We start from the raw sequence: 14,104 nt of genomic DNA on the forward strand, positions 1-14,104 counted from the left end.
AAGAAACTCCTTCACCAGTTTGGCATATTCCACCTTTAGCACATGCTGACTACGTGACCTAAATTGCACAAGGCCAATAGCGCATTGCATTTAAAAATCTTTTTGTTTTTGTTCTTGTGTAATTTGTTCTGGTGGCAGCCTGTCACCCAGAGCGGTCTAGAGAGCTGATGGAGCCAGGCATTATTGCTGCATAAATTTGTTCAAATCTGCAATTAAAGAAATAAGCTTAAGTGTTCCTGAAGGAAAATGTCTGTACAATAACGCCTCTAAAAATGAAAAGTGAACTACCACGAGCTTATATTTCTTAAGTAAAAAAAGAACAGAAATTCTGAATCTCTTTGTGTTCCTTCTGAAAAAAATTCCCTGCATTTGTAAGGATTTAAATGTACTCAGGGAAGGCCAGTCTCTTAATGGAGCTCCATTGGAGCGCTTAAGTTCCCTGGGGTTTTCCTTCCATCATAGTGTAGATATCTGCGAAGCTCAGAAGCTTCTGACTTCCCATTAGGTTGAGGGGATATTATGGCCCTTCTGCCTTCTCAATAAACTTCAAGTCATCAGTCTTCTATTCCCCTATGACCCCAGGTTTTATACATTCATTCCTGCTTCCAGATCCACATTAGCCTCCTTGCTGACTCTTAAAATAAACAGAGGCTGCCATGTGCCTTTCATAGAGCTTGAGGTTGGAAGGGACCATCTAGTCTGACCAGTATATCATAGGCTATTAAATTTCACCCTGATCTCTACATTAAGCCCAATGACTTTAATTAGACTAAAGCATTTCAGGCCTTGGGATACTAAACTGTTGTGCACCATGAGTGGAGAAAGGGGAGGCTAAGCTACCATTAATACCTAAGGCCCCTGCTACGGCAGTGTGTTGATTAAGTTTTTCTGGGTATATCTCACCTATCTCCCTCCCCTCCATGCTGTGGAAGGAGAGCAAACCCTCTGCTTCCCCAAGTCTCTGCCAATCTGACCTGGGAGAAAATTTCTTTTCAACCCCAAATCTGGTGATTTAAGTATGTGAGCAAGTACGCCAGCCAAGCATTTAAGAAAGAGGATTCTTTGTACCTACTGGTCCATTCCACCTGGTATCCCATCTTCAGCTGCAGACAATTTCTGATGCTTCAGAGGAAGATGAAACATCCCTCCCACTCCCACCCTATGAATATGTTGTGCCAATGGGGCACTGGGTAGAAAAAAATCCTTCCTGACTTATGCAGGCAACTGACTGAAGCTCTGAAGCATGAGATTTGATTATAGTCATTGTCTTAATACAGAGCTGCAAGTATTATGAGCATATTGAGGGTAGAACATGCAGTCCTGTTTTTCCCATGACTCACAAAGGAAGGGGATGAGCAAGAGGATTTACAGATTTCAAGGCCAGAAGAGACCACCATGACCATCCAGCCTGATCCCCCTCCTCATGCATACAGGCTGTAGAATTTCTCTCAGAAGCTAGATTAAAGTGTGTCTTTTAGAAAGATATCTAATCCAATCTTTGGTGAGTTGGTGAGTGTTGGTAAGTCCAGCACCGTCCCTGTTAAACTGTTCTAATGTTTAATTACCCTCTCTGGTTGAAAATTGCATCTTATTTCAAGGTTGAATTTGTCTAACTTCACCTTCCAGCCATTGGATCTTGTTATGCCTTTTTTCAGCAAGACTGAAAAGCCCTTCTCTCCCCCTAGTTAGATAGCTTTTTCAAGTTTACGTACCTAGACAGGGGGCATGGATCAGTGTTCACGTCACAGTCTCCATCAGTACCTGGCCCGAGCCAGAGAAGCTACTGATCCAACCAGCAGACCAAATTCAGAAATGAATTCTGGTCATGTGCCACCTAAGGCACATTGTGCATAGGTTAAGAAGAAGTACCTAGACCAGCGGTGGGCAAATTTTTGGCCCAAGGGCCACATCTGGATATAAAAATTGTATGGCGGCCCATGAATGCTCGTGAAATTGGGGGTTGGAGTACGAGAGGGAGTGCAGGCTCCCGCTGGGGGTGCAGGCTCTGGAGTGGGGCCAGAAATGAGGAGTTCAGGGTGTGAGACGAGGCTCTGGGCTGGGGTGTGGGGTATGTGTGGGAGGGCTCCGGCTGGGGGTTTGGGCTCTGGGGTGAGGCTGAGGATGAGGGATTTGGGGTGCAGGAGGGTGCTCCGGGCTGGGACTGAAGGGTTCAGAGGGCAGGAGGGGTCTCTGGGCTGAAGTAGGGAGTTGGGGTGTAGGGATTGTGAGGGATCTGGCTGGGGATGCAGGCTCTGGGGTAGGGCTGGGGATGAGGGGTTTAGGATTCAGGAGGGTGCACCTGGCAGGGACCGAAGGGTTTGGAGGGTGGGAGGGGGATTAGGGCTGGGGCTGGGATGCAGCGGGGGGGCTGAGGGCTTCAGCTGTGGGTGCAGGCTCTGGGGTGGGGCTGGGGATGAGGAGTTTGGAGTGCTGGAGGGTGTTCCGGGATTCGACCAAGGGGTTCGGAGTGCGGGAGGGTGTTCCGGGATTCGACCAAGGGGTTCGGAGGGTAGGAGGGGGATCAGGGCTGGGGAAGGGGGTTTAGGTACTGGGAGTGGGGGGGCTCAGGGGTGCAGGCTCCAGGCAGCACTTACCTCAAGCAGCTCCTGGAACCAGCGGCATGTCCCCTTTCCGGCTCCTATGTGGAAGCGCGGCCAGGTGGCTCTGCGTGCTGCCCCGTCCGCCGGTGCTGCCCCCCCAGCTCCCAGAAGCAGTGGCATACCCTCCTATGCGGAGGCATGGCGCCAGCCAGGCGGTTCTGCGAGCTGCCCTGTCCACAGCCGCCACCCCTGCAGCTCCCACTGGCTGAAGTTCCTGGCCAATGGGAGCTGTGGGGGGTGGCACTTGGGGCGGGGGCAGTATGCAGAGCCACTGGCTGCCCCTAAGCGTAGGAGCTGGAGGGAGGACGTGCCACTGCTTCCGGGAGTCATGCAGAAAGCCCCCGACCCCGCTTCCTGGCAGGAGCTTGAGGGCTGGATTAATAGGTCTGATGGGCTGGATGCGGCCCGCGGGCCGTAGTTTTCCCACCCCTGATCTTGACACAGTGATCAAGTCACCTCTCAACCTTCTCTTTGATAAGCTGTATACCTTAGAGTCTACATTAAGCCCATGGTTTCTGCTGATCTACTAAGGTCTATCCCAAGTCTGGACTTCAGAAGATGCATAGTATCAGAGGGATAGCCGTGTTAGTCTGGATCTGTAAAAAGCAACAAAGAGTTCTGTGGCACCTTATAGACTAACAGATGTATTGGAGCATAAGCTTTCGTGGGTGAATACCCACATCATCAGATGCATGTAATGGAAATTTCCAGATTTATACTTGCTTCTGGAAATTTCTAGTACATGTGTCTGACGAAGTGGGTATTCAGTCACGAAAGCTTATGCTCCAATACATCTGTTAGTCTATAAGGTGCCACAGGACTCTTGGTTGCTTTTTAGAAGATACATAGAGAAGCAAAGGTAGACGAGTCTGTGGCAGCCAGGGCAGGCTGGGGAAATAGAGGAGTAGATTTATACAGCTTGGCTAAGGAGTTGTCAGCCATGCAATACTCAATAGAGGGTTTCCTTCTCCCTGGCTCTCAACACTATCCACGAGCTCTGCAAGGGATCCTGTACCATGCCACTGCATGCCTGTCATGAATATTAAAGCTTGTGTTTTTTATGAAGAGGAGATTTCAAGACAAACTCTGATAAAACAAAGAGAAGGCTGCAATTTTGGTTTGGTATCTCAGTAGCAGACTGTGTGTGTGTTCTGGGGTGGGAAGTTGAACTTTACAAGAATACTGTAATATATAAAAATAAGAAACCAAACACTAGAAAGGATGGAAAAATCAGATAGTCTGCCACTGTTGGTGGGAGGTGCAAACTAGAAGGTAGAGAGGGTTAGATTTATGGGTAGAGAGGGCTGGGTGCAGCAGTAAGTCAGTGGTATGGTTAGCTGAATAATATGTATATGAAATACAAGATATGCGCTGGTAGAAGAGGAAATGGTTAATGAAAGGAGCAATTTGGATCAAAGGAGTGATGTGAGCACTGCATATCTTTTATTAGAGTTGTACTGGCAAACCACTAAAATTGGCTGTTGGGGTCAAGGGTTTAAGGAATAATTACATCACTTTTACTTAAATAATCTTAAGCATCAAGTGCTGTGATAAAACTATAACAGGTGCTAACAAACATTTTCTTTAGACCTTATTCTAATTTCCACTTTCCCTAGCAGCATGTATAGGAGCATGGAAAAACATAATATGAAACGTTATATAAAGTTAAAGCAATAAAGAAAACAATTCTGATAACCTTTTTTGAGACCTACTGAAATTATTACATAATTTACCAAAATGCATATCTAAAGGGTTTAGTAAGCCATCGGGGACTAAAGTAAACATTGGAGTAGGGTCAATGTGTTTTATAAAGTGCTATATAAAATATGCTTTAATGGAAGTTAAATATTAGTAACATAATCCACTAAAACTTAAGAATGCTTCTCTTCTCCCTCCCGCCAATGAACTTTCTCCTATCACTATTTCTTGGAGGGAACATTAATTCTTTCAGTCTGTTACTTGCCAAAAGAAAGGCTTGCTATAATCAAGTGTCCAACTATTAGATTTTTCTCATTTTGAGATTTTTCTTGTAGATGTATGTTCAGGTTTGTGATTTTTTAAAAACCCTTTTGGTATGATCTGCATAGTACGATCCATTTGCCGTGATGTCAGTGTGTATTGTACTAGGTAGATCGAACCAATGTCATGCAAATTATCTGAGAAGCCAAGTGGCTTTTAATGATACCCTGAGTGTTGGTATTGCCAGTTGGGAGTAGTTATTGCATTTTTGTACTCACTCTGATCCAGGATCCAGTCCATTGTGTGAAATGGGTTGGGGTGTGAGTGTATGGGTCCTGCAGTTACCTAAAATAGTGGTTACAGAATGAGAAGGTGGAGGAATATATCTTATGTGGGACACACCTCAAATCTTTGTTTGTCTCTCTTAACATAATTACCATCTTTCTGATTAAGAAACAATCTTAGACCATGGTGAGAAGAGGCACCTCTCTTTTCTTTCCTTTGTTTTCTTTTCTTTTTTTGGGGGGGGGAATACTTTTTTTGATCACTTACTCCTACCTCCTGAATATAGTCAAGAGTTACAAATGTTTCGTAATCCTAACTGCTCTGGGTTACCAGAAACTGATACAATTCCCACTCATATTGGAGGTAGTAGTAAAGTGAGTCTGCCACTAACTATGAAGGTCTAGTTGCATCTGATCCCAGAAAACTAAAGCACTCCTTTGTGTTCTGAGCCTAGGAACTATTAAACACACCCTCTCTTCCACGCACACCCCTCTTCTGTTAGATCACTTGCTGACTTTCTCAATTACAGAAAAGATAATGGTAGCTGGGAATTGATCATTAATAATTGTTTAAAATCTTTCTTCATTTTAAAAATGATGAGGAATATCTCTCCTGTAACTGACTATTGATGAATTGCTAAACTTTGAGGGACTGTTAAAATTGTATCACCTGAAGAAGTGTGGTGATATGACTGTTAATACTAATAATCAGTTATATAAAGAAATCATTTGTTTTGGTTAAGCCCTGAGGAAGCCAGAACCTTTTTTATTCATTTTACTTTCAATTACAATTGATAACATTATTAAGAGTATGGTGTAGTGTTTATTCTTCTTTAAGAATATGATGATGATGAATATGATGATCGAAATGTTTCATATTGCTTTTTTTCTCTAAAAATATTTTGGAGCAGAGTACTGATGTGTGGAAAAGAGGACAAAACTTCCTTCACACTTGAAAAAAACAAAACAAAAAACAAAAGCCTTTAAAAATAATTACCTATTTTAAGCTCCACTCTTTTTTAATGAAGGAATTATAATTCAACTAATTCAATTAATGAAGTCTAATGACTGCCTCAAAGAATGTATTAGCTATAAAATTAACTTTTGTGTATTCTTAATAATGTAAAGGTTATCTGAAAATCTCCCAGGCAAGCTATTTTCTACTCCAATTTTTTGTGCATAATTCATCTGAACGTCTGTGATTTTCTGTTGCTAAGTAATTAACTTCCCATGAAGCACACTTTATTTCCTTACTTATTTGTGTAAAACCAAGTCAGTACAATAACTCTGTAGTTCTTAAAATAACGTGACATACATCGAAAAAGCCTGGGAAATTAACTCGAGTTATAGAGGGGTGGGAAAAAACTCAGTAGGAGGGATAAAGGATGGAATGTTGGCTTTTATTTGTAGGTAAATACGTAACTCTTGTGGATGGAAGTAATGGTTAGGGAACAAAAACTATTTAACACAGAGATTTGAATTGCATCAGTTTCCCTCAGTCCATAATTTAGACAAATAGAACAAGTGGTATTTCAGAGCAGCTCAAGTCTCTTGAGTAAATATGTAATAGGGATACTTTTTTTTGTTGCAACTAGATAATTATCGGGAAATTGTGTGCGGGTTTGTATGTAATTAGATCATGCTGTTACATAATTAGGTCAAGCTATCTGTAGCAGAAGTAAGTCAAGGCATGCCACTCAAATGTTCTATATGGAATCATATAATTAAATATTCCTGGTGTTTTTAACTATCAGAATCAATTCCATATTAGACTAATATTCTACAATTTTTAAGTGTGCTCAAATGTCCAGATATTTATTTGAGTTTGATCATTTACAATTTAGCATGTGAATTTAGTGCTTAATTAATTTAATATCCAAAATTGTTAGGTGTTTTACAGAAGATTAGGAAGTTAAGACTCCTGTCACAAGACACTTACAATCCACAGTTTACACTTGAATGAGAGTGACAAGAAAGGCTGGGATGGATGAAGAAAGAAAGTTACAACAAATGATGATGAGGTTTAGGCATGTGCATACTTAATGGTTCAGTATGTTTTTATTGTATGAAGATGAAGAAATTGAGTAGTGTGCATTATAGAACTGTACTTCATAAAGTGTGACTGTTAGCCAGTTCTTGAGGTTGAAGTTTATCTAGAAGTGTGTTTATCCACAGAAGAGGTGCAAAAAGGTAGTGAGACTGCTTGTTTTCTCACACTTTGTGTCCACTGTATGTGAACACTTACCTGGGAGGGCCACTTTCAGATGGCAAAACACAAGTCCAGTCTTCATGGCTGATGCAGTCCTTGCAGCATTGCCATTTAAGCTCTTTTGTGGTGATGTGTGCAATGGGAGCTATCCTGAGACCATGACACTCTTTCTTTTGCACCTGAGAAGCCATGAGATTAGTAATCACTTTTGGTTATTCTTGCCTGTATTCATCCTTGGATTGTAACTTAGCAGTGAAATGCTCTCTGAAAGTTTTTATAGCGATCTTGCCTATCATGTGTCAAATTTGTGTGGTAAAGTTACGAATCCTTAAACAAAAAACCCTCAAAAACCGCCAACACCCAAACTGGTTGGTTAGAGTAAAACTGGTTGGCAGCTTTAGTGGCGTGAGTTATAATTAAGAGTGTCTCAGTAATTTTTATTAAACTTGTTTACAAAAATGGCTGCTTTGACTAACGTGCCAGTGCTTCGGCATATCAAGTAATTGCTTAAAGTAAACCTGTTTTCCATAATCAAGAACTAATCCTGGGTGTAATTGATAAAATTCTAACATCATATCTGTTTAAAAAAGAGGTTTTATACCAGTTGCATTTCACATGCTAACAGATCATTGTGGTATACACGATAATGGCCTGGAGGTCAGGTTTTGTTCCTGAGTCTGCCACTGACTTACTGTGTGACTTCGGGCAAGTCATATACTCTGTGTACTTTTAATATAGTCTGATGTACTTCTCTTTCTCATAGTGGTGGCATGTTCAGTTAGTGTTTGTAAAATTCTTTGAGTTCTTTGGGTGAAAGAGTATACAGGTATAAAGCAGTACGTGGAAAAGATTTAAAATCTGTACATTTCCAACATTTCAGGATCTTCAGCTAAACTTAAATTTTCAAGTATTATCTTTCTGCTCATCCATTAGAATGTTTTTTCCCTATAATTTAAAGATGCATTCCAAACCTGGGTTCAGATATTGTCTTTTCTTATCTATTACTCTTGCTTTCACCTTCATTGTTTGTTTCCCTTGATCATTTGCCTTTGTTCTGTTCGTTAGAAATTAGTGTTCTAAAGAGTTTTACCTTTTATTAAATGGAGAAGTTCCAGGCCTTTGGACAGTTGTTTCTTGACCAAGTCACTTGATTTATAAAAAGTTCTCTTTGGTGATTTCTCTCAATTTAATAATCACTACAAATGACATGTCACAGGTAGTGTAAAGATGCTCACTCTGTGACAGGTTAACAGCCTGTTAAAAATCAGATCTCTGTTTTACATTTCTCTATGATGTTTCTCAAAACCAAGCTCATTGTTGTAATTATTGTTGTATAGTCTCTGATATTTACATGCAAGGATTTGTAAACCTGTTAAAATTTCCTATATAAATACATAGTTGCCCTTTCTAAGGCCTTGTCTGAACTAAACTTATTTTCATAAAATTTCTGTTCGCGCTGTCATGACTTAGCTCCACCAATAGTACCAACAGTCAGAGTTCTTATGCAGATAGTATGTAGTCACCTACTGCCATTTTAACCAACATGTTGCCTGAAGCTACTGTCAGCAGATTGGCGTACACTGGTTAAAGCATCAGTGGCTTCTATGCTAACACAGCCTATGAGGTGACCGTGGTGGGAAACTTTAAGGGAGGAAAAAGCTAGTGTATTACCCCCAATGTGCTCAGGGAGGGGGCAAGAGGGACAGATAACACACATTAACAGCACAAGTTTACCAAAAAACCCCCAAACTTTCTGCATCACTTCAAATAAATGGCATATAATCTGCAAATCACTATACATCCTGCTTTTTTATGTGCGTATTTATTCTCCTACCAATTTGCTATCTCTTCAACTTAACACTTTTTATGACTTAGATCCCATGAAAATAAATTGTTTAAAATTTTTATATTGAAAGCATGTGATAAGAGCATGATTCTCTGAAAGCCTTTGAGGCTGAAGCAATCTATTTCACAATAGAGTGCCAGATCACAACCTTCAGCAATATATATGAAAATGTGTAGTGAGAAGATAGTTTTCTCTGTATGCCCATTCAGTTCTTGTCATCTGCTGAAGCGTCCAATGTGGTACCATTTTGATGTTGACTTTTTTCATATAGGAACTGGAGTGAGATGATTAAATTTATTTTCTATAAGCCTCTGAATATGGTATAAACTTTGGATCATTGCTGTCCCACATATGAGTCAAAAAGTTGAGTAAAGAAATAAAGCTCTGAAATATGCTTAGTAACGAAGAAATCACTCGTAATGGCAATATTGTACTATTTAATTTGCTTATTGCGTATTGCAGACTTGACTCTGCAATTTGGGGAAGCCTCTCCGCTGAAATTGTAATATACTGAATTAATATTAAAATGTGCATGTTTAATACTGGAAATTGTCATATTATGTCGTCTTCTTCGTAATGACTAATTTAGTAACATACTTAAACAACTTTGTGTAATGTAAATTCCATATTTTTTCCTATAATAGCTTGGCAAATGTCAAAATACAGTCACTGTTAGAAACTAAATCAAGGTCCTTTTTGCATATTCAACAATTTTGTGAAGCAATTTTTGTTGTGCATTGTCTGGATTTATTTTTTACATCTGTTTAATATGTACTTCAATATTTGTTCTCTGCAATGTATAGTTCATTTTCCAAGCTATGTATGCAAATTTGAAGAATTTGCTTGAATTATGGAAAGGAACTGCTGAATAGAATCAGAAATATTTTCCTTTTCCTCCTTTATTTTATAGATCCAAAAGCAGAAACCAGACTGTATATCATGGTGAATGACTTTGAATTTCACGTCTACAACCGCTCTGCCCTTTATGGACAACTTCAGGAATTATTTGGTCTGGATCCAACAATAATTCCAGCAAGGAAAGAGGATGAAAAAGCACAAGAAAATGGAAGACACACAAGGCACTCCAATCTTGAAAGGTAAAATATTACATCCCCACTTCAGTATTTAGTGAATGTTTGGCAGAATTTTGATATAGACATACCTTTTGAGTTTCAGTTCAGCACTGTTTGCTTGGAAGAGGCCAACAGAGGAAATGCAAGGCAGTGTTGGGCAAGAAAAAAATGGCCTTGATGTATATTTGGGAATGTGTACAGCACTGGCCCTCATCTGCATAAAAGGGTTTATTCTTGATGCTGACAATTCCAGTGTTTCAATGGAACATACTTATGGGAGATCAAGTTTGTACAGGATTAGATGGTGCGTCAGGTAAACTGCGCCAATTTCTTTCTGAAGAGAACCTAAACCTTGAATTTGACTTGGTATTCCAGAGGGTGCTAGTGAAGAGAACAGAGCACTGGGATGATGTACTTTCACCAGCGTGTGTTACTAAACAAATGGGCTATTCTATTCTGAACCATCTATCGCTCTTTTAAAGCTGATACTTTTGTCTGGTTTCATACAGATACAAGAAATTACAGTATTTAAGCCAAAGGTTACACACTAATTGATCAGTGATTAAGTCTAATCCAGTAAGAAGAGGCACAGTCTTGCCAGTCATAAATGGAAAAGTGCTTCCCCCCGCCTCCCAATTTCTGCCCAGTTGTTCTGTTGTGTGAAACACGAGGGAGGCTGTATTTGCTCCCTACCTCTTAGAATAGGCCAGCGGGACAGACCACAAATCTTGTTGATCTCCAGGAATAAGACCATGTAATTGGAGGCAGTTGTGCCCCATTTCTGCATGGGAAGGGGAGGGTAGACTATATAGAAGATCGTCTCCAGGCCTGAACCCTGGTAGCACAATCAAGCCCTATGTTAAGTATAAGATAAATTGCATATAAGAGGTCTTAATTGCCTGAATATTTTCTGTTCAACACTCATGTTCATAAATTTTGTTTTAGCAAGCTAATAGACAGGAATGTTTTTGATAACTAATCATTTAAATGTGTCTTTTAAAATGAGAACTTCCTTTTTCATGTATGTTACAGCTCTCATTACATACTTTTTAAACTGTAAAATTCTCCCATTTAAGATTTTCATAATTAAAGGTAGAGGGGGAAATGAAAATTATAAGATAAATGGAATGCTGAGATGTCCTAATGCATAGGACACTAATTCTCTAGAAAAGGCCGTGTACAAAATCAGTTGAAACTTCAACAGCCTTGAAGACAAAAGAAAAGTTTATTCACATCCCTTGGCTTTTGCTTTCAGTTTAGAATAGCTAGAACTACTACAGTACAAGACGTTTCCAGGGGATTAATGGCATGAGGCTCTGAAGAAGGCCATTAACTCTTCCTAGTCAGTCACTTTTCTTTAGGCAGTGCTGTACTGAAGTCATTATGCCTTAAGTGAAAAATCTGACAGACAGTACATCAAAATATCTAGTACAGTGTGTACAGTGCTGGAAGTAATGAGTAACATCTGTTCCTTGCTGCTTAAGTTTGACTGTCCTCATAGTTATCTGTAACATTTAAAAGCAGAGTTTGATCTTCCTTTTAGATATATCGGTGGTTATTGTTGCATGTCTTATAAAATTGACTACTGCACATATTTGTTAAACCATAGCATCTTTTAATGAGAGATCTGGTGATGACTACCTGTGTAGTAAAACAAAGACTGAGTCATGAAAGCTTTTCGTTCTGATTGTTCTTGTTTGTTTGTTGCATATATTTGAATATAGATTTGATTTTTTTTTTTCTTTTAGTGTTAAAGTAAAAACAGAATCTCAAGACCCTTCCTCTTCATGGAGATCCCTTATTCCTGTAATCAAAGTCAATGTTAGCACGGTAAGTGACACATTCCCTGTTTGGTCTGTAAATAAATAAATGCTTTTTAGTTGTGGAAACTTTAAAATTCACTCTTAAAGTTGTGACTTCATTATTACCATAATTTAATTCTTTATTTCTGACATGCTTGTATTTGAATCATGAAGGTAGTTTTAAGTGGTTTAATTTTTATTTTTTTTCAGCACAAATTCTGCTACCCTTCTAAAAGCCCATTTACGCTTGATTTTCAATCACAGTGATGTAGATTTTTTGTGTGTGTGTGTATATATATATATATATATATATATATATATATATATATTTTTTTTTAAGTATGAGATTAACAAATTAACTACGTGGCACATTTACTGAAATTCTTTATTTCCATGTCACTTTCAATATAGGTATTAGGATTTTTTTTTTTTTTTTTTTTTTTAATCAGTGGATTTTTCTGGTGCCAGGTGAATTCAAAATAGTGCTTAACTTACAATATATTATGACATATCATAGAAGCTGTTATCACAGAATCTGAAATTCTCGACTACCTATTGTTATATGATGGTCACACGTTTTTTGTAGTGCTGCTGTTTGAATATAATTCAGCATTAATGATGTAGTATGTTCATACTCCTTCAAGGAGTCACATGAGTCAGGGCTGCAGGTTTGGACACATGAGGTAAAGTCCTGGCCCCATTGTATACAGTATATCTACACTGGAATAAAAAACCTGTGGCACAGAGTCTCAGAGCCTGGGTCAATTGACTATGGCTTGTGGGGCTCAGGCTCACAAGGATAAAAATTGCAGTGTAGATGTTCAGGTTGGGCTGTGGCCTGGGTTCCAAAACCCCACAAGAGTGAGGGTCCCAGAACCTGGGCTCCAGCCCAAGCCTGAATGCCTACACTGCCATGTGCCCAAGTCAGCTGACCTGGGCCAGCCGCAGCCATGGCATGAGTCTTTTATTGCAGATGTACCCACAGAAGTAAGTGGAAGTTTTGCCACTGCCTCCATTGTGGCTAAGATTTCACTCATAGTCTTTACTGGCATGGTAGACTGGTTAGGTATCTGTGTAAGTAGTATAAACAAAGCAATGCAAAATAAAATAATTTATCTTTCTTTTAACTTAGGGTCGCTTGGCATTTGGGAATCATTATCAGCCACAAACACTCTGCATTAACTTTGATGATGCTTTCTTAACATACACCACGAAACCACCTTCAAGTCACCTTGACCAGTTTATGCACATTTTGAAGGGAAAACTGGAAAATGTCAGAGTCATGTTAGTTCCCAGTCCAAGATACGTTGGTCTTCAAACTGATGAGTAAGAGATTTTGTTTTTAAGAATCCAGATGTAATCTGACATTTTAGCCTGTTCTTTTGTTGTTGTTGCAGGTTGTCTTTTAAAAAAAAAAACCCACAAAAAAACCAAGACTGCCTTTTGTTTCTGTTAGTCTGGTCTCATTTTCTTTGTGCCATTGTGTCTAATTAGTTAACACCTTTGCCTCTAGAGAGACTTTGGACATTTGATCTTTAACAGAGTAATATTTATACAGATATATGCAAGAGTTACTGCTGTTTTGCTATGACCTTAGAACTCTTCTGTGCACTTTTTGCTGTGATTGATTAGTATCTCACATTAATTAAATAAACCCATGTTATTTCAAATAAGTTCTGCTACAAGCTGCTTGCTGCTAAAGCCTAGGTCTGCAGCTGTAAGATTTAGGACAAATACAGGCTGAGATGTTGACTTGCATATAGTCACTTTATATACAGTTATAGCTATTGAAAATAGTGAAAAATGTGAAATTATATGAAAAGTTGCACTATGTTAGTTATAGTAGGAAGTTAAAAAGTTTTGAGGAACATGATCTTAAGGAATCCCCAAGATTATCAAACACAAAACTAGCCTACCTTTTAAATTTTTATTGCAATTCTGTTTATTATCAGGGGCTATTACTGAATTTCCTTAAATTTTAAAATGAGGGTTGTAATCTGACTGATTTAAGACGAGAAAAATGGTTACCTGACTTATGATGCAGTGGTAAATCCAAGTAAAATGTTGTTCATATATGTAACGCAAGTTGTTCATTCTTATACTTCTGCATGTCTGGCTCCTTGACTAGAACACAGTTCTGAAAAAATTCTGAGCAGAGATGACAGGCAAAAGAAGGAAATTGCAAGCTGTGTATGGTGGCTGGATACCATAGCAACGCGCACAGTATATGTGCCTAGATGGATACTGTGTAATGTACACACATTTTCACAGTGAAACAGTATGAACATGTAGACAGGCATAAAATTCTGTCTACCGTGACAAGGGTCCTTA

At 39.2% G+C, this 14,104-nt stretch overlaps 1 protein-coding gene across 7 annotated transcripts in view; it reads left to right on the forward strand.

Moving 5' to 3' along the window:
• Nucleotides 1-14,104, forward strand: part of BLTP1 (bridge-like lipid transfer protein family member 1) — a 233,015-nt gene that overhangs the window by 34,221 nt on the left and 184,690 nt on the right. For all 7 annotated transcript variants that reach the window (XM_050946192.1, XM_050946197.1, XM_050946193.1 and 4 more), the window contains 3 exons: nucleotides 9,809-9,995; nucleotides 11,720-11,801; nucleotides 12,906-13,099. In XM_050946192.1, coding sequence (XP_050802149.1) covers nucleotides 9,809-9,995; nucleotides 11,720-11,801; nucleotides 12,906-13,099 — 463 coding nt within the window. The remainder of the gene's footprint in view (nucleotides 1-9,808; nucleotides 9,996-11,719; nucleotides 11,802-12,905; nucleotides 13,100-14,104) is intronic.

This window comes from Gopherus flavomarginatus, chromosome 3 (genome assembly GCF_025201925.1).
Source record: "Gopherus flavomarginatus isolate rGopFla2 chromosome 3, rGopFla2.mat.asm, whole genome shotgun sequence".
NCBI classification, from domain to species: domain Eukaryota; kingdom Metazoa; phylum Chordata; order Testudines; family Testudinidae; genus Gopherus; species Gopherus flavomarginatus.